The following is a 27,997-nucleotide window of genomic DNA, read 5'->3' on the forward strand; positions in this document are numbered from 1 at the left end:
AAAGAGACAAAACAGTCTATTCAAGAATAGATTGAAGATAACAAAGGAAAAAAAATTGCAGTCTGATTCCGACAAATCGATCAAAACCCAAAACAATACAAAATAGATCGAGCTTTCTTCTTCTTCCCCTTAGAGTCGCCTTGGTGGTTGACATTATTGTTCTTCTTGGTCGACCTTGGAATTCAGGGCGGTTTGTTGTGATAGGAGGAGGAGGAGGAGGAGGAGGAGGAGGGTTCTGTTGGTTTTGGCTCCGGTTCAAGCCATTGGTGCTGCTCTGGGTCGAGCATGGTACTTGCCGTTATTGTGGCGGTTGCGGTGAGAGCAGAGATCGTCTTGCGCTTGTTGGGATGTGGGTTGTATTCTTTCATTGCGGCGGTGGGTTTGACGGTTTTTCTTCTTCGTTGTCGTCATTCATGTATAGGGATTAGAGGTTGTTCATGGGTGAGAATTCATTTTTAGACTTCCGTCTCGTTCCTTATGAATTTCAGGTCGGAATCGCGACGAGATCATGATTTCGGCTTTTAATGTTCACCCCTAGGTAGATAGCTGAAGGATTTTATATGAAAGGCTCCACCTTTACAAATTCCAAATATGAGTAAAATGAAGCTAGTCTTTGGAAAAATTGCCCAACAATCTGCAACCAGATGCATCGAAGCAAAACTCCATATGCAAGAGAGGAGAGTAAGCTACCATATTATCACTAGTAAAAACATAAACTACGTAGGAGTAACGGTGTTGGTAACGAGGTGTATAGGTTTTGATTAAACATTTAAAAGTCATGTACCTAAGTTAATAATTTGGAATATTAAACACTGATATTAATAGTGGGTTATACTTCGTGTACTCTTGTCAAAAAATTTCCAGAAAAATAAGAACAAATAAAAATGAAGCATAAGAGGAGTCCTTTCACAGGTGCATGACACGTGCAGAAATGCTAGTACGTTTGTAAACACAAAAGAGTATTATACTGTATGGAGTCCACTGCCCGTAAACATATAAATATTCGACTTCCCATTCGGATCCGACCCGGACTGGGAACGGGAAAGAGGGTGAAGATTGAGCGGGAAATCGAAACGCTTTGGCGGGAATAATTGTCATCCCTAAATACTCGATATAAAAAATACCACACTTCATCCCACACGGCCCCACTCTCTCTCTCTCTCTCTCTCTAGACCACATCGCTTTCTCTCTCCAAGGGTTTCAGAAATGTTCTCCGGCAGCCAATTCGACGCCAACTCCGCCTTCGCCGGCGGCGGCTTCATGTCTTCTCAGGCCACTCAATACGGCGGCGATTCCAATTCCTCGGCGTCTAGGGTAAAACACCTCTCCTCCTCCTCTCTCTCTCTCTCGAATAACAGATTTAGGGCTATTTCACTGTGATTAGGGATTCGGTCAAAGTCGGCGCGTGGTTTACTTTTGATTGTTTTTCGCAGAGTCGTGAGAGTCACGGACTGGTTCCCGTGACGGTGAAGCAGATAAGCGAAGCGCATCAGTCCGGCGATGAGAAATCGAACTTTGTGATCGACGGTGTTGATGTGGCCAATGTATTAAAGCCTTTTGTCATTTTATTTTCCCCAATTTTAAGATGTGGTTGCCGGATTTCTGATAGGTGATTGTGTTATAGGTATCTGTGCTTGGGATGGTGTTTGAGAAAGCTGAGCAGGCCACTTGTGTTAACTTTATGCTCGATGATGGGACGGGGCGAATCAAATGCCGAAGATGGTATTTTCCGCTCCATGCCAGTTAGATTCTGTGTATGAGTTTGCTGGAGCTGTTAGGAGCCTGTTGAGCTCTTTTCTGCTCCATGTGGTTTACAAATAGGACGTAGAAAGTGTGTCTCGATTTCAGATTTGATACAGCTGAACTCCATGTGTGTTTGTCTATTTCGTAGGGTCAATGAGAGTTTTGATTCAACAGAAATGGAGCAAATACAGTAAGTTCCATACTGAAATTATGAGCACTCCTATTGATACTATTTAACACTATAGACAGCATGAGATTCTTATTAATTGACACATATCTACTTTTCTGTAGAGATGGAATGTATGTTAGTGTCAATGGACATCTGAAAGTCTTTCAAGGTGTTCGAGAGATAGTTGCGTTCTCAGTGAGGTACAGACATATAGAATATCTATTTCTTCCAGAAATGTGCCATGTTTGGAGGTTTTCATTTGGATTTGGTGTTTAATGCTTCACCCTACTTATTATACTGAGCCATATCTTTCACCAGTCATATAATCAATCTTCAGTTGGAAATAACTATGCCATTAAGCATGGACACATTTGTATCTGCATACTATCTAAACAGGGCATGAAGTGCCGGATACATGAGCAATATCTGTTTTGTTTGTCTTGTAAGCTTTCTCAAAGGTCATCAAGCTTAACAAATATTGATTTGTTGGTGGTGTCTGGAGAAATGTTAAATATTGTCCTGTTGAAATACTTTGTATAATAGCTAATCTTGTAACAAACGTGATTAAACCTATAGCTGTTGAATTTTGGCTTATACTGAGTCTGTTCTTTTGTGAGGCAACATGATGTCAAATTAAATTAGTCTTTTTGATTCACTGTATGAACGTGATAGTCTTGCATGTCTGTTGGATACTTCTTTTGAAAATATGTCTGCTCTATATCATGCTTTGTCAATACTGCCTTTCCTAGAACTAAACCAGCCAATAGCATAAAATTTGAAATTTGGTTTGTGGTCCAGGCCAGTGAAGAACTTTGATGAAGTTGCCTTCCACTACATTGAGTGCATACATAACAACTTACTGTTACAGGTATCTGTGCCAATATGAAGTAGCGACACCGTTGCCTTGATTTAGTCCACTTGATGATGTACAATGAACATGTGTATCTTGTGTCCTCTTATTTATGCTGTAATTACATTTGTAGAAGCTGAAGGGAAGTGCTGTAATTCAACCTCAGCCTATGGGATCATCTGTGTACACTCCTGTAAAGAGTGAGCCTAGTGGACATCAGACAACCTCATCTAACCAAGTGTGTTATCTGACCTGGAATAGTTACCTTTCAAACTGTTTTAAGGCAGCATGTGCAAATAATGGTTCAATTTTTGTAGGTGGGGAAATTTACTGCTGATGGACAAAAGAGCGTTCATGAATTGATTCATGAGTATATGATGCTGCAGCCCTCAAGCGCGTGAGTTACCATGTTTCCTTTTTGGGTTTTATAGTTTCCTTGTGTCATGGAAGGTGGTTGGCTCCCCATGTATGGTGCTACATGTTTAACCTGCAATTTCTATTGGTGCCTTTTAGGCTTCTATGCTGACCTTTTGGTACTGATTTTCTACTGTAGTGACGCAAACGGAAATGGAATAACCACACAGGAGCTTTCCCAGCACCTAAAGCTTCCCATGGAGAAGATCATGTACACTTTCTCTCCCCCTCCTAACATGTATGCACACGCACATGAAGCCAGAAACACCATAATGCGTACGGGGTAACTTATTCTTTTTTACCTTTCTGTGACAGGGATGGTATCAGGACTCTTGAAGAAGAAGGCACACTATATTCCACAATTGATGAATTTCACTATAAGTTAACTAGTATCTAGTGTGCTTCAGTAAATCAACTGTTGGAAATGTTGGTGTACATTTTGGTTTAGCATTCTCTGCTATCAAACGGTTACTCTGGTGGTTCAGTTGCAAAAGTTTGCTTCTTCAGGTGTTATTGTAGACTGAAAACATTTTACTTACCCCATTCTTCTCACAAATGACCCAAGTGTTTGATTCCATTTCATGATTAACTACTAACTACTAACTACTAACTACCACAAACGAAAAGGGTACTCGTAGAGGCTAGACATGAAGCTCAAACGAAAAGAGTACTCATGAAGAGACTAGACATGAAGCACACTAATTCGCCGTGGTCCTCAAACTGGTATCGGACGAGGAAGCAGATAACCTGCATTAAAAACGAGACCCGCAAATTGCAATGTGGCAAATCTGATTGGCAAGACACCCTATCATAATGAAAATGGCCCTCGCTTGCAACAAGGCCACACTTCCACAGTGGCAACTTCACCTACATTTCAAGTTTGAATGCCTTCAAAGTTCAAACAATGCATCCACACTCCACAGGGCTAGTACGGACGTAGCCATAAAAATAATTGCTCTGGGCAGCCTGGCCTAGCTCCCCAATTAACTTTCAGCGGCTAACGAATTTTCAACCCTGCGACTCATTTGAAAGGAGGAGCCTGTTGGGTTTTGGTCTTCCGAAAACGTCAACATAGCCGGAACGAACTTTCTGCTCATAATTTAGACTTGGTTGAATGACAATTGTCATTGCTTGCACTACGAAGTACAGAGAGACGATGATGGTGAATGATCACATTTTAAATTCTCAATTTTCAAATAGTATTATTTTGCACATGTTAGTGATCCTACCACGTGATCTAGATTAACCCTAAAGAAAGAACCAGTTGCAGACTTGTAGGTGCAGCTGATATGCCCCCGATAGCAATCTCTTTCCGTCGTCTTGTTATAGAAAAAGGTATCGGAGGATATTGTTAAGTCACTATCGGGGCAACATATTAACGACATTAATTCCTTGAGTGCGGCATCTACGTTTGTTTGTTTGTTTGTTATGAGAAGCAAACGTAATGAGTAAATTTTCGATACGAGTACTAAATCATATTCGAGTAGCTTGTATCAAAAACTGAATTCAGCCCAAGTCCGAGAGGCCTAGCCTTACGTCCGGGTTCTAGCACTGCTAATGAAATATGGCAGGTTGATTGTATAAGGTATTATGAAGTTGTTAAGTTCCATTATTCACTAAATTAGATATCCTCGTTTTGCCTTAAAAAAATTGAAAGTACGATGTGACTGTCCCTAGATGACCCCCAGTGGCGGAACTATACTACTGTTAAATTTATAAATTAAAACATAATTTATTAAGTTTTATAAAATAAGACAATTGAATAGGCAATACAACAATGATAATTAATTGAATATTATTCCCAATCTTGAAAAAAAAATTACAAATTGTTCTAAATTTAGGCAACATTTCCATATTTCTAAATCTGTTTTAAGTATTTAGTACAGACATTATGTACTATTTATTATGAATAATTCTGTTTACCTGTTCTTTACTTGTTCCAGTCATTGATTAGGGGGGTTTTGTATCAACTAACACTAAATTTCACGTAGTATGAGGTATATTCATGTGTATAGTAAAATCTTCTATTATGATTGCTCAGAGATTTTATTTTTATTTTTTATTGGGGCCATGCATCACGTTGGGAATTTATTTAAGACAGACTGTGCAAGTCTCTTTTGTTTTCTTTGGGTCGGGTGCTCGGCTCGGAATCCTCAGATCTCTAAATGAGTGACGCACATTTTATATGCAGAGAAAAACTATACTAATTCAATAATGGAGATTCGGACGGGCTCTTACCTATAAAAACCAGACACAATCTTTCGTGCCAATTGCCTTCAAACCCATCGAACACTACTTCTACTGCTACTGCTACTACTAGTTAGTTCAGAGAGCAATAAAATAAGAACGATGGGTAGAAATCCTCGGTGTTCTAAGGATGGACTGAACAAAGGGGCTTGGATGGAAGCAGAAGACAAGTTGCTCTTGGATTACATCAAGAACCATGGTGAAGGCAAATGGAGTAATGTTGCTAAAGAAACAGGTCAGTACAGTATTCCATCCTAATAATTAGCTACCTTCTTCATTTTGCTTGCTTGTTAATTATGTGAGAGATCATTGCTTTCTTAATATAGCATTACTTGTGTTTTAAGGGATCTGAATTTTGATGGCAAACTTTCTTCTTTGAACGGATGTAATCCCAAGAAAGCTTTGTTTTCAACAATTTTTGGAAAAGGAGATCTAACAACTAAGTCTGCATCATCATCCCAACTTGGCTACTTAATCTGGAAATCTGCTTCTTCTTCTTCATATTCTGGCCTTCTGGGGATGAGATGCCGGAGTAGGTTGACTGCTTTATGACGGCCAGTAATAACCTAATTAAGTATACATATAAATATAATTATATAGTGATTAAACAATGTAATGTACGTGTAGCATTATACTAATGCAAATTAAGAACATGCAGTGGTATGGATATGTAATTCAATATACTGCAGATATATATTCCTGATGATAATAGATGGTGATGTTGCAGGTCTAAAGAGATGTGGAAAGAGCTGCCGGCTTCGTTGGATGAACTATCTGAGACCTGATATCAAAAGAGGCAGCATTTCAGATGATGAAGAAGAACTAATCATCAGACTCCATAAGCTCCTTGGAAACAGGTACGTAGTACTCCTTTGTTTATTTCTTTTTCTCTGGTGATCGAAGTGATTAGGAAGACGTAGTTGTTTTACAGAACTGGCTTTCTTGTTATTATGCAGATGGTCTCTAATAGCAGGAAGACTTCCCGGGCGAACAGACAATGAAATCAAGAATTACTGGAACTCCAACTTGTCCAAGAAAATGGCACAAGCCGCTCAGACTTCATCTCTGTCCAAATGCAATATCATTCTCCATAAAACCCCTGACCAGACGCAGCCACAGCAACAATTCAGTAGGGCCAACACTGTCTTTCCACCGCAGCTTCCACCTACTACAACTGCTGGTACGGCCGGTCCGGTAGTACATGATAGAAGGCTTGATGATTTCTCTAATAATGAAGCCATGAATAATACCAACGACTTGGTCAAGGCTATTAACTCTGTCGACTCACAAATGACCAGCGAAGATGGTTCAGCATCCACAACAGCTACTACAAATACCACCGGCGACGGTGATGATCATTTGGGAAGTTCGCCAACGAATTTTATGATTGATTTCAACACTGATGATCATGAGGACTTCTGTAAGATCCTGGACTGTGACTTTGGGAATCTGAACAATGCCATTGATGGAGATGATGATCGTCACGGCAGTCCGGTTTTGGTACTACCTAAGCAGATGATGGACAAGAATATTCAGGCTGCTGATTTTGGTTCATTGGCATCATTTCTGGAGTCCGATGATGATTGGCTTGGTGATGATCTAAATGTCATGTTGAGTTAATTATCTTTGTGGTTGTACGATATCAGACATCTACATAAAACGTGTGTGAGCTTTATTGCTTCCCATGATGAGCTTCTAGATTCAGTAGTTACTATTTAGATTTTTTTTTGCTGTAGCTAGCTAGGCCCTCATCATGTTTAGTTGGAATGGTGTGAATAAAACCTAGTAATAAGTGCCACCAAATCCCACCATTATTCTCCTCTCTTATACTAGGTATCAACAAATCACAAGACTTTGTGCACACAGTGCAAGTTTTGTAGACGGCATTAACCAGCACTGTGCTAACTAAGAAATGCTAACTACCTAATACTATGTCTGGTGTGCATTGGGTATAATGTTAATGACCTTAGCTAAGGCCGTGTTTCCCTCTCACCTCCTTTAGGTGTTGTTGACTTGGGTACTACTTTTGTTGGCCTTAGATAAGACCTCTCTCTCTCTCTCTGAAACTACTTTATGTTTCCACCCCTTCATTTTCTTCATTGACAGAGGAATACCTGCACACTTTCTCACGCATACTCAACAAAACAGAGTACCTCAACGCTTCCGACCTTGAATTGCTGCGTCTCCTGTTGCTCTTCTCACTCTTAAACAACTGCCAACCAACATAGTGGAGCTCCATGGACAATATGACCCCAGATCTTACTTCTTTGTAAAGGCACAGTTCAATTTCAACCTTATGAATTGATTGGGTTATGGTGAGAAAAAAAGATAAATAAGTTAGTTAAGGTTGGGTTGATTTTGAGCCATAGTTCAATTTCGTCTTAGTTCTGGGTTCATATTGTACCCAGTGAAATGGAGGATAATAAAAGAACCAGTCATTCAGTCCCTCCTTAAGCAATACTTCCTCACCAAACGCAGTACAAAGTAACCTTGAGTAAGGCCGTAAGGGTACTCAATTGAGAGTAGGCTGAGTATTAATAATAGAGTGGCTCACACTGGTACGGGGTACCAAACATGCACACAAAGTCCAGCACTCCTATAAATAATTGAGTACTCGGTGTACTAGCTGGCTATCTCCTTGAGATCAGTATCAAATCCAGTTTCTGAGCTCCATCAAGTGAGATGGAGGGTTTTACCATAGATATATTGTAAGATGATTTTAGGCTCTGAGTAACAACTCATACACATTACTGTTGTTGTCCCCGTTAACACGCTTCAACATTTCAAAACTTCTGCGGCTCCCTAAGAAGTCGATCCGTTTGAAAATCACGTAACCACGTTCAGCTGTTTCTTTACTTGCATACACTGATCGAAGTCGATCTGCGTGCTTGGAGTCCGTGTGAATTGCCGCCTCTATTTCATGGACTGACATGCTCTCCTGCAAATCAAAAGGGCAGATGAGACTATGAGAACCTCCATTAAACCAGTGGCTCAGAAGCTGAGAGCAGCATAACTGACTATAAATGAGTACCTGGTAAAATGCATAAATGTGATCTAAAACCTGCAAGCATGTAAACCCATCATTGCTGAATAACGTTCTGGAGGATGGTCCCATCTCAGCAAATCGGTCAATTGGGAACAGGATGGTAAGAAAATGGTTTTTAAATATTAATTCCGATTTCTCACTGTAGACAATAACATAAAAGAGTGAGATACGCGTGAAATTCAACAAACAAATCTTGGGAGTTGGGAATTATTGTCTTCTGGTGGGGGATGGGAATCAAAAATGATCAACTACCTTTCCTTGAGTGGTCTAGTTAAGTTGGCAAATGATGCTTCTGAATCTTTGCCATCACCTTTTGCATCAAAGAATACAGATGTTTGATGTTCATCAACATCTTCAGAACTGAAAGTCTCCGAGTAGAGTGATGCCGCCGAAGTTGGCTCTGAGATTGACCAGCAAATAGAATCCAGAAGGCTGCCGGGAGTTATTGGACATATCGGGGTTTGACAAGTCTGCCATAACAACAGAGCACGCAACTTCTGTGACGTATTATTTAGCAACATTATATATCGAATGATGTTGTTAACATTAAGCAAGCAATATTGAACATCCTTCTAATGCATTAAAAAAGGCATTAATTTGCAGGAAACTGATCGTCTCCTTGTGTTTGTACCACTTACATTACTGGTATGAAGTAGTTCAAACACCTATTATAGACACCTATTTCCTTTTTGAGCTTAACAAGTCATCTCTGCCAGCTGGAAGAGTCGGCCAAATTCAACACTAGGACCCTTAACTACATGTCAGCTAACAAAGAGTTAAAAACATGTGACAATTGCTAATATTGGCTCATATTGTTTAAGTCTTAATTGACAAATAAAAAATCTTTACTGTGAACAGAAAACAGAGTTTACCAGGCAACTTGCACCTTCTCATTTACGTTTTATATTCAAGTTAAGCTGATATAAGGTAATTCTGTAACTTGAACAAATCTATGGTTTGGTCCCACCGCAAAACTTAAGTACTAATCAAATGTAAAGCACAGATTGATAAAACACCATAGAAACCAAACACAATTAACCATTACCTGCATTCGAAGACCACGGCGATTTCTAACCCCAGTTTTAGCAGAACTTACAATCTTTTGCCTCTTTTCAAGTGTTACTTTATTTCTGTAAATCGGAGCATCTTCAGAGACATTTTGCACAGTTGCTTCCTAGTAGAATAAGAAAAATAATATTAACAGCAGCAGGAATTGGAAAATCAATACTCATATTACTACACAAAACAAAATTATATTACCACACTTCAGCATTGCATTCCAGAGAAGACCAAGGGCTTGAGGCAGAGAGAGACAAAAAGAAGTCCAAGTATGATATTTACACAGTAATGTTTAGAAAAATACCTCATCTGCGATTTTATTCTGCAAATCTTCAAGCACTATACCAACTTGCCTGGCCAAATCTGCAGACATATGCACAAGTCTTTGCACATACTTCTCCTTCACTGTCTTCAGAACCCACAGCGGCTGAGACACATCAGAAACATGATTAATTTTATTGTCCTAAAAGTAATCAGAGAACTATTTTAATCTCTTATTGGGAACTTTACAATTGCAGGTCACAACAATAGGGAAAACGAGACAGCCAAAAATTATTGCAGGACATGAAAAGATTATTGTTATAATAGTTTAGTCTCAAACATAAACCCTAAATGAACCTAGACTGCACATGTTCCTGAATCAAATAAACATCAACCACACGAATTTTGACCAAAAAATAATATACAAACAAGAACGGCTTGCAGCTCTCACTGTAACAATATTGCTCGAGTGACCAAGATATTTACGACTAGAAGACCCTTCGCACACCACATGACTGGCTCGGCAACCAACAAACCATTGATCTAGGAAAGTGGCACCCTCTCTACTAGCAGCCTGAATAACCTGCTAGGATGATGAAATGATTATGAGACACTAAAAAGAAACTTCACACAAACTCAGAGGGGTTCAATTTTATCTACTGACATTGGACAATAATAATGACACTAGTAAGTCTTTCTTTTTAGCTAGAGAAGAGGAGACCAAGGTCTACCCATTTCTTAAAAGTTAAAACTAATGTACATTTTACTTTTAAATCCATACCATGTTCCGCAGTTCAGCTGATATATCCAAGTCAGACACATACCCATGGAATGACCGGATAGAGTATATTTCCCCAAAGTACATTAATTTTTACATTGAAATCAAACTTTACCTTGTTTCTCAGATCAGCTGATATATCCAAGTCCACATACATGGAGTGACCAGATAGAGTGGCATCAGAACTTCTGTTACAGTTAGTCTCTCTACCAGAGAATTGTGGTTCTTCAATCGTGCTTAACTGCTTGGTTCCATGAGCACCAACAGGAAGACAAGAATTTTCCGTACCAGAAAACCCAACAACCTTATTCAATTCATCCAAACGAACACCATTCTGTCCCAAACTCTTGATACTATAGAGTGATTCACTCAGCCTCACTGCAAATCATTAAAACGCAACTGATTTACATCAAATGTACATGCAACAGAGTTCACCTCTAAAGTATTCGTCAAAGCAATGCAAGAAATAAGTATATAAGATCATCATACTTACCATTCTTCCTAACACTATCCACAAACCACCCAATCGTAACAATTGAGAGGCCATTTTTCGATCCATGCTTCAAAGCATGCTCAAATTTGCGACCACCAAAGCTGTAACACTTGTTAAAGAAATCACACAAGCCTTACAATGTACATCAATTCACCATAAACCTCAAACCTATCAAAGAACACTGACACTTTTCTCCCAATCACACATCCATAAAAAGTTAAAAACCCAAAAAAGAGAAGCTGTATATATCATAATTTCGAATATAAAGGATATTTGGACAACCAAATGGGTACACTGGGGATGCAAATGAGGGCTATACTGCCCACCCAACCTCTCACTTGCTTCCATCACTTGTTTCCTCGCTTCTGCAAAATCAACAACCACAATCTATTTACCACACACTCAACAATTTACCGACTTAAATAAAGCTCGCAAATTTTTCTTACCTTTGGACAACCCAGTAACACATATAACAAGCCCGGAAAACGGTGCCTTTGATCGGACCACCGTCTCAGACCCAGTAGAGTTGGCTGCCGCAGACATTGGTCCAAAAGCTTTCTGAACTTTAAACGAAGGCAACGGAGAAGATAACCCACCAGACAATCTAGAACATCCCTTGCTCTTAATCACTTCAACTCCACTCATTACTTCAATTCTCAAAACCCAAAACTCTCAACAGCAACAACAAGAACAACAACGTAGAATTACTGGGCGGGAAAAAAAGGTTCAAACTTGGAAGCAAAACTGATGAACCCAATTAAGGAAAGGAAGAATGACATGAACCCATTGAAACCCAGAAAGGGAAAAGAAGCGTGGAAGTGTTTGGAAGGAATGGGAATCTTATTGGAAAGTGAAGATAAGCAAAGCAGACAGGTCAGGGTCAGAGACAAAGAGTGGTTTTTTGAAGATGGGTTTAGTCAATATTGAGGTTTGTGAATCACTGAATGTAAAGGTTTCGAGGTTTCTTTGAACTATGTGATCTCTTTAGGTGTGTGTGTATGAATCTGAGTTCTTCTATTACTTTAAAAAAGTTGGGGTTTGTTTTTCCAGAAAATAAAAGTGAGAAACGGGAATTGCGATGCAAGCAAATTTCGAAGAGACAAGAAGCATGAGAGTGCCTGGTCAAAAGGTTGGTGTCTGTTTCAACGAGTCGGGCGGGCCTATAGTCGGGTTTTCGAGTCGGGTCCCCCACACTATGGACAACGATGCTAATTTGAGCATGATTTGCTTGGTGTTTACTGATTAGCTTGGAGCATCAAGATGGTTTATATCGATATGACATCTTTGAGAAATGACTAGATGATTGCCCTGACTGTCATGATCGAAATATAGTGTTAGATACATCAAAGTATCAACGTGACATGTTTTGAAAATCTAACTAGATAATTGTATCAAATAAGCTACATTTGTACCATAGTAAAACACGGAAGGGATGTTTATACATCATGAAGATGTCGATTGAGCATGAATAAGATACCAGATTTGAATCCCAATTTTCCGGAAATCGTATTTTTCTTATGGCCAGTGGTGTTGCAATTTGTACTTGCTTATATCTGGCGGGGGTTATTGGAAGTTGAATGGCTGTACATTACAGATTCCAGTCGTTTTCCATGATAATTGACACCTCTGTGTCACCAGAAAGTTGACCTGAATTCTTAATTAGGAGATGCACAGGTTTGTAATATGAATTTAAGTGTAGAGATGTAACGTGCAACCGATGACGCCACCTGTGTGGTGACTCCAAACATATAAATGGTTATGGTTTACTCAAACACGCAATTAGTCACGTCATAATGTCATGGACGGGCTATTTTATATGAAGGTAGGAATATGACATTAGCAACGACCCCCAGATACTACAAACCACAAAGCAAAATTGCTGTACTGTTTTTTAGTCTTTGAGGAAATTCCTAACCAGTGAATCCACCAAGACAATGAGAGGGTGTCAATGGGCATGCCAAGCAAGATTCAACAACTAATGATGAAAAGTGGGTGAAGTTAAAATTTTAAGGAGGAAAGAATACTATGAAAAGCATGTTCATATCCCATCCCGATCTGGAAACAAAAGATGGAGAAATACACAAAGAGGACATACAATTATCTACAAAGAATTAGTTGTAACATTAACCCGAGACAGCACATTTTTTTCTATGAATTTCCACACAATCATACCAGAATGACAAGATGCAGGCAGCAGGACTATGAACACTAGTCAATCTTTTTGGATGTACTGAATTTTCGGACTACTTCAGACTTCAGTTTGCATCCATGAGAGAAAGCTTCTAGGACCATGGCATCAAATTTCTCTTCATGCTTTTCATACACATAGAAGGCTAGAAAGGCAGTCGAAACTCCTGGAAGCATAGGTGAACATAGAAACTAAGAGTTAGGGCAACGGAGAAAGAAACATGATTCTTCAACAACGATTGAAATACATTCCTCCATGGAAAAGTTTCAGCTATGACATTGCAACCAGTTCACACAAGGACAAATGAATCTATATAAGAACCATCATCACCCTAGTTCAGAAAAGTTCACTAACAGCAAGAGAGAGAGAGAGAGAGAGAGAGACCTATAATAAATGAGTTCTGAAGTGAAATGCCTCCAAGAAAGCTAAGACCCAATAGCGATAGAGCGACCTAAAAAACAGCAAAATATATATCATGGTGAATGTCATGCATCATTGCATTACTGAACTCCTGTACACTATCAAAAGAATAGATAACCATACGAAGAAAGGAAGTTAAGAACAGCAGAAAATGGTCAATACCTTAAGGAACAATATCCAGTCATTTCCTTTCCCAAGAGATTTTAAAGTTTTCACCGATATATTCCAGGATGAGGCCATCGATCCAGCAATTTGTTGTGACATCTCTTCTGATAAGTGAAAATGTGATGATTGAAACTTAACAATTTCATATCCTAAGCTGGAGAAATGAAAACAAAAAAAACAAAAAAAAAACTCAGTAGCTTCATATTGGAAGCTGATTCAAAGAGCAGTTTCACACCCAAAAAAAATAAGGGAAGGAGGTTATAGAAAATACATCTTTTCTGGTAAATTTCCGAAGATGAATACCAATATTGATGCAAACATGAGACTCTTTGAAATGATAGTTATAACTGTAGCTTGAGATGCAATGAAGTTGAAGTAGATTGTAATCAAAACTAATAGTGCCCTGAATGTCTGTTTTTTATCCTTCCACAGTAATGCGTCAGCAACTGTAAGAGCAACAGTGCAAAAAAATTGCTTCATTATAACAATATATAATTTCGTATGCTGAATCAGCTTTATCAAGTATGAAACACAAAAATAAAATGATTAGCATACCCTTGCCACTTCCAAGATACACAGAAGCTTTAGATGGCCCCTCTCTTTTGGGTCGATGTTCAGCCCTCAAGTGTGGGTAGGACTCAATTGTCCTCTTAAGACCCTCCTGAAGAAGATAAATAACGTATTGTCATAAGAAAAGCACCTAAATAAGAATTGAACATGCAAATGTCTAGTGAAAATCCATCTTTTATATTACTTTATGAGTCCGTGCACCATTAAAAAGAAAGTGAAGCTTATAGAAAAGCATATCTAGTCATGAATTACAATATATTATGGCTTCTATAGTCCTTTTTTTTTTTTTGAAAGGGTCATCTTAGAAGTTAGAAGAGATTTCAATATGTTATACCCACCATACAAAGTATGATCTTTAGAAAATCATAATTCAAAAACACATGGATTGGAAACTTTCATTGGTAATGACATCCAATGACAACTTTAGATTTTCAGCCCTCAAGTGTGGGTATGACTCAAGTGGCTTAAAAGTTGATTGGTCCACAATCAATGTGAATTAGGTTGGGAGATCCAGTGACTTAAGAGCTCAGATAATTGCAATTTTATTGAGCTAACCAAAGAAGTTGATCACTATTAGTATGTAAACATAATAGAACCTGAAGCGAAATGATGGTTGTGTAGCCAATTCGATCTTGTGCTTTTGAAGATTTAAAAGATCTGGTGCAAGAGAGGAGTCTAATTCTTGAAGGTGTCAACTGTGGAACCTTCATCCCATATGGTCCCAAAAGCTTATATGTCCACTCCACCACATGGGCAATTAGCATCATAACAGCTGCAGGGATTTTTATCCTTGGTCTGCAAACAACACTCATCCAGGTGAAATAAAGCAACATGAGCATTGAGAGAGAGAGAGAGAGAGAGAGAGAGAGACCAGAAAAGAGAGATTGCCAATTTACGGGTTTATATTAAATTGTAGAAGTTCAATTGAAGTATTAGAGAAAAAACCAACTAAACTACACAGTAAGGTACCGAGGATGTAGAGTATAGTGATCACATAAAGGTTACGCTTATTTGAAAGCACTATGAAGAGGATGTACCTTTCATAGCCAAGACCTTCTAGAATAAGTGACATAAACTCCCAAAACTTGATAGGTTCCATATTGGTTATAAAATATGCCTGCAAAAAAAAAAAAGAGAATTTCTTTTTAGCCAAAATTCCCAGAAACCTGTCTTCATATAATATATCTTGACATAATCAGATATCCAAATAAAAATGTAATGAAACAAATTGTGAAGTGATGGCTCAGTCAAGAAGCTGCATCATATTTGTAAATCCATACTTAGATTATTCAATTCCATTCTGACAACATTTATATGCCTTCATACACATGATTTAAGAAATTTATGTAACACAAATTTACCTGTCCTGCAGCTTTCTCTGCAACTGTCCCTTCAGATGCTAGAGCTCGTTCTGCACATATATGGGCATGGGCCACATTTTCAACGTATGTGAAGTCATAAATGTTATTACCATCTCCTATAATGAACTGATCATTTGAAAAAGAGCAGAAGAAATTGAGCATCAGGTATGTTAACAACTCACATTTCAAAATGTCGTTTGAATATGTGTATGTGTGTGTTTTACACTAAAAGTAATCTAGTGGATAACTAAAGTACCTTGGATTTCCCTGCCCTGGCGGCAACAACTAAAGACGGAACAAGCAACCTATCACCGGGTCCGAAAATGCTGCTGGGACGTATGCAGCAGGTTAGAAGCCCCTTAACACCGTTCGCCTTGATTACCAACTCTTCTCCTTGCGCTTTAGTAGCCGAATAAGTATCATTGTGCTGAAACAAAAATGCAGACAATCTAGAATATCAAAGCAGAAACATAAAGCATTATTGAAAATTTGAAATTCAATAGCAATAATCAATAGTCCAACATTAAGCTTGCGCCTACCGTAGGTGGATATGGCAATGACTCATCCCCATCAACAATGCTATGAACCCCATCAAACACAACACTAGGGGAGCTAGTGTATATGAGCCTCTTCACTTTCTGCTCAACACAAGCATCAATCACATTCTTAGTCCCTGCATAGCATAGTTGATCACCAACATTATCAAACAAGTCAAAAATCGCAACCAATCAGAAGCTACACATTGTAATTCAGATTAAGTACCTTCGACATTAACAGAATGATGGAGCTGGAAATTGTTGATCGACGAATTGGGAGCCGCCATGTGGAACACAACCTCAGCACCTTGACATGCTACACAGATTTTGATCCAAAGAACGCAAATTTACTCAATCGGTAACTGTAAAAATTCAATCTTGACCAAATTGAGATACTGAAGCGTACTGACCTTGAAGAACTTGATCCTTGCGGCGGAGGTCGATGGAAATGTACTCGGCGCGGGCGGAGTTGAGAGCGTCGGCGAGGACTCCGGCGGACTCGGAAGGTTCGAGATCGATGGTAGGACCGAGGTCGGCGATTCGGACGCGGTAGATGCCTTGGCGGATGAGCATGAGGACCAAGTGGCGGGCGGCGAAGCCTCGGCCGCCGGTGACGACGCACCATCTGTCATCGCCGGCCATCGGAAAATGTCGATGGATCTGAGGCTGAGTGAGTGAGTTTGGACTAGTAAGAGACGAAGGTGACAGAGAGCTGAGTGAGAAGAAAGAGAATCAGAGAAGTCGGGTTGACGACGGGTCGGGTGGGTCACAATATTCGCCAACCCACTAACAGTTTTTTTTGTTTTTTGGTCAAACCCACTAACAGTTTGCAAACGTCGTTTAGCGATGAAAGAGTTGGACTGCAGTAAAAACTGAGGAACGTCAGAACACAACTGGAATTCGAAAAGTTTTAATCACCTTTTGTGGTCATCGGTCTTGGTAGTGAAACGCTGGAGCTCCAGAGGCTGCTCTTTTCCAACTAGAATCTGATGACTTATAACCAGATCGACGTTATAGCCGAAAGTACGAAGCTAGAGGTGGTGGTCCGCCGCCGATCTATGACCGGAATATGACAATACCGTCGGGGATCTGGGTCAAAGAGGCTCGAATCTCAGATAAGTTTCTTCCTCCTATCTCCTCCGCCCAACGCTCTTAAAACTTACCAACATCTCATCCTCCTTAACGCGCGGTATCGCCTTTCCACAACCATCAGATGCTTCAGGCTGAGGAATTGACTTACCAAACAACTAGTTAGGAACTCTGATTTGGAAAAGGGAGGATTGGCTTCCCACGTGCCGCCGATAGAAAGGTAATGGTGCCAGTTCAACGTTGCAAGAAAAACTCATGCACTCCTGCGGCAAGGAGAGAGAGAGAGAGAGAGAGAGAGAGAGAGAGAGAGAGTCGACGGGATTGGTGGGTCAAGAAGGTTTTCACGTCGAAAATTGGGGTGGCGGTGGTGAATACTAGGGTTATAGGATGAGGAGTAGGTTGGACTGGCGGACTGGCGGTGGAGGCTTTGGCTGCAATGTGCAGAAGGTTTTCCAGTTTTCCAGTTTTCAAGGAATTACAGCAATAGTAAAATGTTTTTACCATTTTTTATCAGAATGTTTTACCAGGTAATGAGTTTTAATTAACTTAACACTGTTAATATTGGTGTTAGTTCCTGTCATTGGTTGCTCGCACCTAGTTGGTGCCATTTTTTCTCAGCAGTATGCGGAACTGCTGTATAGTTGGTCTATCATACGTATCACATTGGTACTTATATCATGAAGTTTTGTTTAGAAGTTTTGTTTATTATGAAATATGTGATAGCGGGTAGATATTTTATGAAGCGCAAGGGTGAGTCCGGCAATGCTATTTTTGTTGTCCTTGTTGAGGATTTCTTAGGAGTCGGATGGTCTTTTTAGATCTTTCTAGGTTATCTCTTCTGAGTATGATGACCATGGTGGGATAATAAGTGAGTAGATTCATATTTGGTTATGGTTCTGGATTTCTTTGGTTATTTTTATGAGTTCTCATTGATAGTTTGGTAGCATAGAGTTAGATATGTTTTGCTTATTTAGCTCGCATGGTTTCATTGTTTCGAAGCCTTAGAGAGTATTCCATGTTTATATTACATTCCTACATTAATATATAACTTTATCGACGATTCTAACAAAAAAATTAAATAAAAATCAAAGTACTAATATCGATAACGCACTAAATATAAATACTTCAATGAGGTTTGAAATAGACACGTATTGTTTCTTTTGGTTCGTGAATTATATTAAAAAATCTTGTATCACAACGTGTATGATAGGACGCAATTTTAGTAATTGAGATTTGAGAATATGAAAATACTTCATATTAAGGTTTGTTGCGAAAAAGGTCAAAGATATTACTGAATGGGTGCGGCGTATTAAAGCCGTTGGATTAATTGAATGGAAAAATTAATCTCTCATTCTGGATCCGCCTTCAGGCGCGCCGAAGCCAAATCGACTCACTTTGGTTTTCCCTCCGTTTAATGTCAACAAAATTCAAAGATCACAACTTTACAGTTTCTCCGGACTTATGGCCTCCAACTCCAACTTCAAACCTTCATTCAATCCCACACAATACTACCACGACGACGACGACGACGATTTCCAAACCCCACTCACCCAAACCGCCGCAGCTCGCCGCAACCCCTCCAAAAAGCCCAAGCTCTCCGCCGCCAACCCCATTGCTCCCGGCAAGGAAAACATTCCGCCAATCCAAGACTGCAGCTTGGACTCCCTACCCGAAAGCCTCGACTTTTTCCCGGCCGCTGACGTCACTCCTCATGCGGGGAATGAGAAGGGGCTGTCGAAACTCAAAGGGGGCTACCTGCGGAATTCGATAGAGTCTAGGCTGATTAAGGCTGGAGGCGATTGGGGTTTTGGTTATGGTGATGATGATGATGGGGATGAGTTTGAGGAGATTGATGAGCTGCTGAGGCTGAATGGGGCTGAGGAAGAAGGAGGTGACGGGATTGTGGAGGATGAGAATGTCGGTTTGGTTTTGTGTCCTCTATGTGGGGTTGATATTTCTGAGCTGGGTAATGAAGATAGAGAGGTTCATACCAATGCTTGTCTCGACAAACAAGAAGTCGAGCCTTTGGATGTAAGTTTTGAAGTGTAAAGATTTTGTCTTTTTGATTGTGAAATGCTACATTTGAATGTTGGAGGTAAGTATGAAGTGTTTGATGGTCTAAAGATTTGGTTTTTTATATTGTGACAGGAACCCAAGGGGATTGAGATCGATGGTGAGGCGATGGGGGCGAGAGTTCGTGGGCTAGTTATTGAGTGGATAAGGGGTCTTGGTTTGGAGAAGTATGAGGATATTTTTGTGAGGGAGGAGATTGATTGGGATGCGCTGCAGTGGCTTACTGAAGAGGTAGTGATCTTGGCATGTGCTTTCTTGCTTGGATGTTGGATTGTGTTTGTGTTTTTGATTGATTTGTTTCGTATAACTGTGTTAGGATTTGATTAATATTGGCATTACGACACTTGGTCCGCGGAAGAAGATTATGCATGCAATTGCTCAACTTAGAGAAGGGACTAGTAGTGGAGCTCAAGCGCAAACTGCACAACCAAGAAACAGGAGTGTTAATGGAGTCGAGGTGCTCAATGATAGTTTTGAAGGAGGAGCAGTTGGTAATAGTTGTAAATCAGCTTCAAACAAGTTGATTACAGATTACTTTTCAGGATTTTGTGGTGCTAGGAAGCAGGTCGGCAGCACCTCTAAAGAACAGCCAAGGGCAGAAAAGCGTCGGTCAGGTTCTAGTGGTAAAGGTCCTGCTGTGAAAAATCATGCGACAAATAGGAAACTCAGGGATGTTCCCTTGTGGTGCTGCGTACCAGGAACACCATTTCGAGTGGTAAGTGGCTATGCTAGGATCCATTCTTGAGCTTAAGGATAAGTTATGAATGCTATTACCTTATTTCATTTATCTCATAAAGCAGGTACTGTTGCTAACTTCATACATCTTAATATTTGCAGGATGCTTTTAAATATCTTAGACGAGATTGTTCTCATTGGTTTCTCACTCACTTTCACATGGATCGTAAGTTGCTTTATTGTTATTATATGTTGTTTTTGAATTTTATCTTGCTTTGTGAGTTTGGAGACGTATAGGTCATATACTGCAGTTGATCCCACTGAATATATGCAGTTATTTGTGTGTCAACAGTTGTCTGGTTTGATGGGATTGCATTTGTTGTTGCAGATTATCAAGGTCTAACAAAGTCATTTTGTCATGGAAAGATCTACTGCTCCTCCATTACAGCTAAGCTTGTAAACATGAAGCTTGGCATTCCATGGGACAACATACAAGTAGTACCCCTTAACCAAAAAATCAATATTGCAGGTGTTGGTGTTACATGCTTGGATGCAAACCACTGTCCTGGTTCTATAATTATACTCTTTGAACCTCCCAGCAGTAAGGTGTGTTAAAAGTACTTCCTATGACTAAAGATGTGTTCTTTTCTTGTAAGAAAGAAAAATTGTCACATCTTCTTGTTGGCTATATAGGCTGTTCTACATACAGGGGACTTTCGCTTTAGTGAGGATGCAGCAAGCATGTCTGTTGTCCGAACATCTTCTATTCATACCCTTATCCTTGATACCACTTACTGTAACCCACAGGTAACTCAGGCACATGGATTATTGCATTATGTCAAAAGCAATTGGCTCTAGTTGTAATCATTTGAAGAATTTCAATCTACAAGCTAGTTTGTATGATGACAGTAACTTTAGGCATAAACTACTTTTTGTCTGAGACAAGTTGAAACTATTTATTCTTTTTACACTAAACAAATTGTGGTCTCCTACCCATATGAAGTCTTTATACATTATATGGATCAAGAACCAAAGTGAAATCAACTCCTGTTTTTTTTAATTCTTTGCAGTATGACTTTCCGAAGCAGGAGGCTGTAATTCAGTTTGTCATCGATGCAATCCAAGCTGAAACTTTCAACCCTAGAACTCTATTTCTGATTGGCAGCTACACAATTGGTAAGCTCAGTTTTTCTCTCATCTTTCCTACCTTCTTAACCTTTAATCTTCTTGGTTGGCAAGCCTTGTATCTTTTGGCTTATGAATTCCACTAAGAGTCTAAATGCATATTTTGCCTTGCTCTGTCATCAGATCACCACAAGTGGTGGTTGATTTGCTATCCATTATCTCTTTGACCTGGTTTTGCTCATCTTCCCTCCTCATCCTTGTGTTGCGTTATCATTTTACAATAGGAAAGGAACGCCTTTACTTGGAGGTTGCTCGTGTGCTCCGGAAAAAGATATATGTCACTGCTGGAAAGCTGCACATTTTAAAATGTTTGGACTTCCCTGAGGAGGATATGCAGTGGTTTACATTGAATGAACATGAAAGCCAAATTCATGCGGTGCCAATGTGGACGCTAGCAAGCTTCAAGCGACTGAAGCATGTATCAAATCAATATGCGGTTAGAATTTACCTTTTTCAGTCATATGTTAAGACCTGACAATTATGTATTAAATGTATCATAAGATTTGCAATTAAGTCCGCACAATCTCTTGGTAGAACTTGTCAGATCATTAGATTAGGATAAGATACTCGACTGGTTGACTTGATGTGATGTCAGGTAGTATAATCAGATCATGAATTGCACTCGACTAGTTGACCCTGATGTGATGTCAAGTAGTATAATCAGATCATCAATTTCATGACTAAGAAAGTTGCTTTCATGAATTCAAATTCTACTGATATTTAGTCCTAATAATTTGTGTACTGTAGTTTAGAAGCGACCGTTGTTGACAAAATCCTTGGTATGTGCTTAATAATCAGAGTCGATACAGCCTTATTGTTGCTTTCTCTCCAACTGGCTGGAGTTTTGGTAAAGGAAAGAAGAAGTCTCCTGGAAGACGATGGCAGCAGGGTACCATTATAAGGTAACGTTTACTCTCCTTGAAGATTAAGTTGTGTCAATTATCAGTTTCCTGAATGTTATCTAGTAATGGTTAGAACAAAGGGATCAACATACACTAACAGTCATTCTTGATATGGTGCCTGAATAGCAAAAAGTGAACTAAATTTCGATTGATTGCTCAAATATACTAATAAACATTCGTGTAATGAACATTTACCCCTGCAGCCAAATTTTACATTTTCACTTCAAACATGTTCCAGTTGTAAGCCTGTTGTGGGTGACATTTTGGCTTGAACTGTGAAACACCATGAATTGTATGCATGTTTTTCCAAATAAAACTGCACAATAAAGGATTTAAGTAATTAGAGATGATGTTCCCTTTGTTCTATCCTCCAGGTATGAGGTGCCATACAGTGAGCATTCGAGCTTTACAGAACTCAGGCAGTTTGTTAAGCTTGTGTCTCCCGTACAGATAATACCGAGCGTGAACAACCATGGCCCTGATTCAGCAAAATCCATGATTTCCCTTCTGTCTTCTTAATTCTTTGTCCATAATAATTCCCGCTGTATCATCACAAACATATGTATAAAATCTGTAATACTACTTGTATTGCTGTTCTGTAGTGAACGTTACATTCCAACAAATATAAGAGTGCCAGTGGGGGACTTGATTTCTTTGTTTGATGATAATGAAAGGAAAGACCCAGCAACTTGCGAAATTGCGTTGACGAAGAAGTCTATTTTGCTAGATCAATATCTTGTTTGAGCTGGAATTACTAATTACAGATCGAGCACCTAGCTGACTTTGCTCGTTGGCCGCCGTTCATATTCAAGTATTAGAGCCAAACAACTAGTAGTCTAGTATGACTAGCCATTGGGGTCCTGAAGCTATGAATGCATGATCGGAATTCATGTAGATGTCGTTGCAACACAAGTAGCCAATGTCATGGAATATGGTACACCCTGAATGTAAAACAGACTAGCACAGTAGTCGCATGTCTTGTATGCATCAGTGAGAATTCTTGGTTCATTCTCTTTGTTGGTGTCTTCGATTCAACAAGGACATGGCACTTCTCATTCCCTGAAGATTTCATGAAACAAATCTGGTAAATACAGTTGAATGGGGATGGTAGCTGAACTTATAACAAAGCATGGTAAAGGTGTAGACAGCTAATGAGATTTAGTAACCTGTACGTAAAACACTTCAACTACCCTCCTTAAAACCAAATCGCCAGTAGCTCAACTTATAATCGATCGAACCAAATTTACCGACTACCTCTTATTTATCCACTTTATGTCTATTTCCTAGATTAATGTCGTGTCTTTCTTTAACTAGTATCAAATCATAGTTCTCTATATAATTCTAATAACAATATATTATATTTTCTTCTAATTTTAATTTTAACCCATTTTAAAATTTGACTTTAACTCACATTTATGTAAAACCATTTGCTGGTCTGATATTTTGTCACAAGACCCACGCTTGGAGATAGACAGTTCCATACTTGAGCTTCGTTCAAGGTCGCATCGAACATGCTCTCTCCTCTTTTTTTTTTTTTTTTGCATCATGCATGGAAGGAATTATATATTATTTAAGAAAATAACATCAAACCACAAATAATTACATAAAGTAAGGATCCATACGAAAGTAAAAATTTTAGTAGAGGCTGGGAACTACATGACATTGAAAGCAAGTGTGTTGCATATATGAGCCTCAATCAATTGTACTTATGATCATCTGAATAATTATCCATAGAAATCTATACGAACTTTATCAACAAAACTTTACTGTCTATTTACCAAGCAAGACCAACAAAGTTTTTGAGGATGAAAAATAGTTTGTGATTTACCATTAATTGACCGTTTACCTTCCAATGACAAATTGAAACGAGAACTGGAGCCAAGGTGACTTTAAACACATACTTAAGTCAAACTCCACCCACAACAATTCAGTGGATACAAAAATTGAACTAGAACACTGAGCATACATAGAACGTTGTTCTAATCGAAAAAAAAAAATTAGAATGTTGTTCAAGGGCGTGGGTACCCAGTAGATATAGAAAAATAAATGCATGTTAAAATAGTTATTAAAAAAATTAATATCCAAATAGATATTAAAGTTTAAGGTTTTAGAATTTGCGATATTTAAGAGTAAAAACTCTAAATCTTAAATTTTAAACTCAAAATCTGAAATATTATAAGAAAAAATAAATTCTAAAATTTTTGTTAAGTATAAAATTAGAAAAAAATATAATTTATTATTATTAACTTATAAAAATAACCATAATTATATTATAGTTAATCTAGGACGTGTCAATAATTTATGTGAGTTGGCACGAGGGTGGTAAGATAACAGGTCGGCAAATTTGCTTTCATCATCGTCGACCATGTATACCAGACGAGTGAAACAACCAAGGCAAGAAGAAGACTCCCATTTGGACTTGAAGAAACCCAATAAATGAAGAATTTAAGACTCTTCAAAGCCTCCCAAGTCCCAACTAATCAGCCTCATCTAGCTGCCTCTGGTTGGTGTTTGCATTTACTTTCTTCCAACCACCACCTTTTCTTCTTCATACATATAACCCTCCTCTCTTCATCAAGCTCAAAACAGACACTAACAATGTCAGTTAATCCATCAGACATGGCCAGTGAGAGAGATCTCTTATCCACCGAGATAGTCAACCGTGGAATCGAGTCCTCCGGCCCCAATGCCGGCTCCCTCACCTTCTCCGTCAGGGTCCGGAGGCGCCTGCCGGACTTTCTCCAGTCGGTGAACCTCAAGTACGTCAAGTTGGGGTACCACCACCTCATCAACAATGCTATATACCTGGCCACCATACCTATTTTAGTCGTGGTTTTCAGTGCTGAGGTTGGGAGTCTCAGTAGGGAGGAGCTGTGGAAGAAGCTCTGGTTTGATGCACGTTATGACCTCGCCACTGTGCTTGGCTTCTTCGGGGTCTTTGTCTTCACCTTGTCTGTCTACTTCATGTCGCGCCCTCGCTCTATCTACCTCATTGATTTTGCTTGCTTTCGCCCTAGCGAGGATCTAAAGGTACTATTTGCCTCACTCTCTCACCAATTTGATATATTAGGTTGTTAGATCGTCAATCTGAATTATCATTCAAGGAACTTGAATATTGTTGAAATAGATCTTAAAACTTATGATTTACGTAAATATATATTGTTTGTTGTGTTAGGAAATGCAAGGTTCCTTGTTAAATATTTGGTGATGAAAATGATTTAGGGCTATATGCGGCAAATCTCGTGTTCATAACTTCATTTATGGAACTTTCCTCTCTAAGGAACTAGGCAAATATCATACGATCGGAACCAGGGAAATCTCATGTTAATATACTTTCTAGCTGTAATTTCCCTACCTCACAGTTATGGAATAATATGAAATTTCATTCGAGTGAATTTTACAAAAATTGCCAATTGTAAATTTCAAACATGCATGATCGAGATTTTATCTTCTAGCTGGCTAGCTATATGTGGCAGATTGGTTTGTACAGTACCTTATGTTAGTGATATGTTTTAGGTGTCAAAAGAGCAATTCATAGAGCTAGCAAGACAATCAGGCAAGTTTGATGAACCAAGCCTCGAATTCCAGGCTCGAATTCTCAAGTCATCAGGTTTAGGAGACGAGACCTACATCCCAAAGTCAGTGATCACCTCCACTGAGAACACTGCAACCATGAAAGAAGGTAGAGCGGAGGCCTCAATGGTGATGTTCGGAGCACTGGACGAGCTCTTCGAAAAGACCAAGGTCCGTCCCAAGGACGTAGGTGTTCTTGTGGTGAACTGCAGCATATTCAATCCCACACCCTCCTTGTCCGCCATGATCATAAATCACTACAAGATGAGGGGTAACATCTTGAGCTACAATCTGGGTGGCATGGGGTGCAGCGCTGGGATCATAGCCATTGATTTGGCTAAAGACATGCTTCAGGCAAATCCCAACAACTATGCTTTGGTGGTTAGCACTGAGACGGTGGGATATAATTGGTACCCGGGAAATGACAGGTCTATGCTGGTTCCCAATTGTTTCTTCCGCATGGGTTGCTCTGCCGTGCTTCTCTCCAATCGTCGCCGTGACTACCCCCGTGCCAAATATCGCCTTGAACACATCGTTCGAACACATAAAGGCGCCGACGACCGTAGCTTCAGGTTAGGTTTCAACCACAGTTTCAAAACATTATATCTATGCGTAACAGCATAACATGATTATAAATATGTCACGTACCAGATTATCCAGGAACTTAATAATTGCAGATATAGACCCTAAATGGTCCTTCAGCATTTCTATAGGACGGGCACTAATTAAGTAGGAGAAGTTACCCTAATGTGTAGGGGGCTTATCAAAAACTAGGACCAAACTTAACTCTGAATCCGATTGATTCTCGTACAGGACACCATCTTTTAGTTACTGAATTTTAGACCTAACCGTAAAGTTCAATTTTGAACATGCAGATGTGTATACCAAGAAGAAGATGAGAAAAGGCTCAAGGGGCTAAAGATCAGCAAAGAGCTGGTGGAAATTGGTGGTGAAGCACTGAAAACCAACATCACCACTCTCGGACCTCTAGTCCTACCCTTATCGGAGCAGCTCCTCTTTTTCGCTACATTGGTCTCGAGGCACTTGTTCAACAATGGAGATTCACATCTCTCTTTATCCTCCAGCAAGCGACCATACATTCCTGATTTCAAACTGGCATTTGAGCGCTTCTGCGTGCACGCGGCCAGCAAGACTGTGCTGGATGAGCTGCAGAGGAACCTGGAGCTCAGCGACGAGAACATGGAGGCGTCGAGGATGACGCTGCACCGATTTGGCAACACTTCGAGCAGTAGCATATGGTATGAGCTGGCTTACATGGAAGCACAGGAGAAAGTGAAGAGAGGAGACCGAGTTTGGCAGTTGGCATTCGGGTCTGGATTCAAGTGTAACAGCATTGTTTGGCGGTCCATGCGCCGGATTAGGAAACCGTCAAGGAATCCATGGCTCGATTGCATTGAAAGATACCCGGTCATGAATTGATATTGATCTCTAGCTAAGCTAGGGTTGTGATCGGAGATTACTGAAGTTGAAGAAGGCTAGTTAATATGGACAATACGTACTGATGACTAAAAACCTTATTAATTTTTTTTTCTTTTTATTTAATATTCTCCTCAATAATATCCTCCTTAATTCTCTTTGAACGTAAGACATCGATATGTCCAGCATAAAGAAGGTATCTGGGGAGCAGATTGGAATGTGAACTCTGTTGCCCAGCTTACATCCATCCAGAATTAGGGGATTTTCGGGCATAAAGATCGATGTTGTAAAGCAGTTGTTTTCAAAGTACCTGGATTAGGGTTTTGTACGTTCGTGCCAAATGTTATTTGCACTTCCAAAACGATGTGTGAATATATAGTACGTATTCTGAATTATATATATATGAAATGCATACCTTGAATTGAATGATTGCAATAAAATTTCCTTGTGATGTTACCTTCTAATTAATGATGATCTGATGTGCTACTAATTACGTATTGTAAGGAGAAGCTAGCTGTTGCTTAGAGTTCAAAACAAAAGCAGGAGCTAGCTAGTTGGGTTATCGACATCACATGTCACAAATATTGATGAGTTTCTTGCGAATTCAAAGCAACACTAGCTTGAGTATCATCGTCCTCTCATCTAGTTACACCGATCATAGCATTAGGATTTCGAAAATTCACTGTTTATGAATTAGGACTTCGATAGTCAACGAATTATCGCATTAAAAAGAAGTGGTTTGCTAGCTGATAGTATTTCTGGC

General features: G+C 39.4%; 6 protein-coding genes across 7 annotated transcripts; 4 read left to right on the forward strand and 2 right to left on the reverse strand.

Annotated features, from left to right (window-relative positions):
• The first annotated feature begins 1,135 nt into the window (after positions 1–1,135).
• Positions 1,136–3,682, forward strand: LOC126783651 (replication protein A 32 kDa subunit A). The gene is made up of 10 exons (XM_050509157.1): positions 1,136–1,314; positions 1,434–1,544; positions 1,625–1,722; positions 1,892–1,933; positions 2,035–2,112; positions 2,711–2,780; positions 2,896–3,000; positions 3,080–3,159; positions 3,316–3,387; positions 3,492–3,682. Exons 1-10 carry the CDS (start codon positions 1,207–1,209, stop codon positions 3,571–3,573), a joined length of 846 nt encoding a protein of 281 aa, XP_050365114.1. The 5' UTR covers positions 1,136–1,206; the 3' UTR covers positions 3,574–3,682.
• Positions 3,683–5,468: 1,786 nt separating this feature from the next.
• LOC126782829 (transcription factor MYB1-like) lies at positions 5,469–7,231 on the forward strand. The gene is made up of 3 exons (XM_050508156.1): positions 5,469–5,658; positions 6,151–6,280; positions 6,380–7,231. The coding sequence occupies exons 1-3, from the start codon at positions 5,526–5,528 to the stop codon at positions 7,041–7,043; spliced, it is 927 nt and encodes a 308-aa protein (XP_050364113.1). The 5' UTR covers positions 5,469–5,525; the 3' UTR covers positions 7,044–7,231.
• Positions 7,232–7,936: 705 nt separating this feature from the next.
• On the reverse strand, positions 7,937–12,023 carry LOC126783699 (uncharacterized). The gene is made up of 10 exons (XM_050509215.1): positions 11,507–12,023; positions 11,325–11,425; positions 11,061–11,163; positions 10,683–10,945; positions 10,241–10,372; positions 9,833–9,955; positions 9,515–9,643; positions 8,722–8,939; positions 8,455–8,608; positions 7,937–8,361 (listed from the first exon to the last, which is right to left on the reverse strand). The coding sequence occupies exons 1-10, from the start codon at positions 11,703–11,705 to the stop codon at positions 8,143–8,145; spliced, it is 1,641 nt and encodes a 546-aa protein (XP_050365172.1). The 5' UTR covers positions 11,706–12,023; the 3' UTR covers positions 7,937–8,142.
• An 898-nt stretch (positions 12,024–12,921) lies between these two features.
• LOC126782426 (3beta-hydroxysteroid-dehydrogenase/decarboxylase) lies at positions 12,922–17,022 on the reverse strand. 2 transcript variants are annotated; one of them, XM_050507668.1, is made up of 12 exons: positions 16,711–17,020; positions 16,527–16,616; positions 16,304–16,437; positions 16,021–16,191; positions 15,765–15,890; positions 15,441–15,520; positions 15,000–15,198; positions 14,389–14,494; positions 14,105–14,279; positions 13,831–13,987; positions 13,633–13,699; positions 12,928–13,414 (listed from the first exon to the last, which is right to left on the reverse strand). In XM_050507668.1, exons 1-12 carry the CDS (start codon positions 16,940–16,942, stop codon positions 13,269–13,271), a joined length of 1,683 nt encoding a protein of 560 aa, XP_050363625.1. In that variant the 5' UTR covers positions 16,943–17,020; the 3' UTR covers positions 12,928–13,268. The 2 variants fall into 2 exon arrangements, with proteins under 2 accessions (XP_050363626.1, XP_050363625.1); XM_050507669.1 differs by lacking the exon at positions 14,105–14,279 and having other exon boundaries at positions 12,922–13,414; positions 13,831–13,937; positions 16,711–17,022.
• Positions 17,023–18,612: 1,590 nt separating this feature from the next.
• On the forward strand, positions 18,613–22,917 carry LOC126783247 (DNA cross-link repair protein SNM1). The gene is made up of 10 exons (XM_050508677.1): positions 18,613–19,420; positions 19,538–19,693; positions 19,779–20,177; positions 20,300–20,363; positions 20,526–20,743; positions 20,831–20,944; positions 21,208–21,313; positions 21,547–21,758; positions 22,121–22,224; positions 22,599–22,917. The coding sequence occupies exons 1-10, from the start codon at positions 18,851–18,853 to the stop codon at positions 22,741–22,743; spliced, it is 2,088 nt and encodes a 695-aa protein (XP_050364634.1). The 5' UTR covers positions 18,613–18,850; the 3' UTR covers positions 22,744–22,917.
• Positions 22,918–24,822: 1,905 nt separating this feature from the next.
• On the forward strand, positions 24,823–27,545 carry LOC126782075 (3-ketoacyl-CoA synthase 10). Its single transcript, XM_050507237.1, has 3 exons — positions 24,823–25,254; positions 25,741–26,369; positions 26,673–27,545. The coding sequence occupies exons 1-3, from the start codon at positions 24,823–24,825 to the stop codon at positions 27,235–27,237; spliced, it is 1,626 nt and encodes a 541-aa protein (XP_050363194.1). The 3' UTR covers positions 27,238–27,545.
• Positions 27,546–27,997: the final 452 nt, after the last annotated feature.

The sequence above is a fragment of the Argentina anserina genome, chromosome 2 (assembly GCF_933775445.1).
Source record: "Argentina anserina chromosome 2, drPotAnse1.1, whole genome shotgun sequence".
In the NCBI taxonomy this organism is placed as follows: Eukaryota; Viridiplantae; Streptophyta; class Magnoliopsida; order Rosales; family Rosaceae; genus Argentina; species Argentina anserina.

Coding starts and splice junctions, on each gene's coding strand:
- LOC126783651 (XM_050509157.1), top strand. CDS start 1,207: ATGTTCTCCGGCAGCCAATTCGACGCCAACTCCGCCTTCGCCGGCGGC. Junction 1,723..1,891: donor CGAATCAAATGCCGAAGATG/GTATTTTCCGCT, acceptor TCTATTTCGTAG/GGTCAATGAGAGTTTTGATT. Junction 1,934..2,034: donor ACAGAAATGGAGCAAATACA/GTAAGTTCCATA, acceptor ACTTTTCTGTAG/AGATGGAATGTATGTTAGTG.
- LOC126782426 (XM_050507668.1), bottom strand. CDS start 16,942: ATGGCCGGCGATGACAGATGGTGCGTCGTCACCGGCGGCCGAGGCTTC. Junction 15,199..15,440: donor GAAGGTCTTGGCTATGAAAG/GTACATCCTCTT, acceptor TGTTGTTTGCAG/ACCAAGGATAAAAATCCCTG. Junction 13,988..14,104: donor GGAAATTTACCAGAAAAGAT/GTATTTTCTATA, acceptor TCATTTCTCCAG/CTTAGGATATGAAATTGTTA.
- LOC126782829 (XM_050508156.1), top strand. CDS start 5,526: ATGGGTAGAAATCCTCGGTGTTCTAAGGATGGACTGAACAAAGGGGCT. Junction 5,659..6,150: donor TAATGTTGCTAAAGAAACAG/GTCAGTACAGTA, acceptor GTGATGTTGCAG/GTCTAAAGAGATGTGGAAAG. Junction 6,281..6,379: donor CATAAGCTCCTTGGAAACAG/GTACGTAGTACT, acceptor GTTATTATGCAG/ATGGTCTCTAATAGCAGGAA.
- LOC126782075 (XM_050507237.1), top strand. CDS start 24,823: ATGTCAGTTAATCCATCAGACATGGCCAGTGAGAGAGATCTCTTATCC. Junction 25,255..25,740: donor GCCCTAGCGAGGATCTAAAG/GTACTATTTGCC, acceptor GATATGTTTTAG/GTGTCAAAAGAGCAATTCAT. Junction 26,370..26,672: donor GCCGACGACCGTAGCTTCAG/GTTAGGTTTCAA, acceptor TTGAACATGCAG/ATGTGTATACCAAGAAGAAG.
- LOC126783247 (XM_050508677.1), top strand. CDS start 18,851: ATGGCCTCCAACTCCAACTTCAAACCTTCATTCAATCCCACACAATAC. Junction 20,178..20,299: donor CAGGAACACCATTTCGAGTG/GTAAGTGGCTAT, acceptor TAATATTTGCAG/GATGCTTTTAAATATCTTAG. Junction 21,759..22,120: donor ATGTATCAAATCAATATGCG/GTTAGAATTTAC, acceptor CTTAATAATCAG/AGTCGATACAGCCTTATTGT.
- LOC126783699 (XM_050509215.1), bottom strand. CDS start 11,705: ATGAGTGGAGTTGAAGTGATTAAGAGCAAGGGATGTTCTAGATTGTCT. Junction 11,426..11,506: donor TGTTACTGGGTTGTCCAAAG/GTAAGAAAAATT, acceptor TTGATTTTGCAG/AAGCGAGGAAACAAGTGATG. Junction 8,940..9,514: donor GCCGTGGTCTTCGAATGCAG/GTAATGGTTAAT, acceptor TTGTTATGGCAG/ACTTGTCAAACCCCGATATG.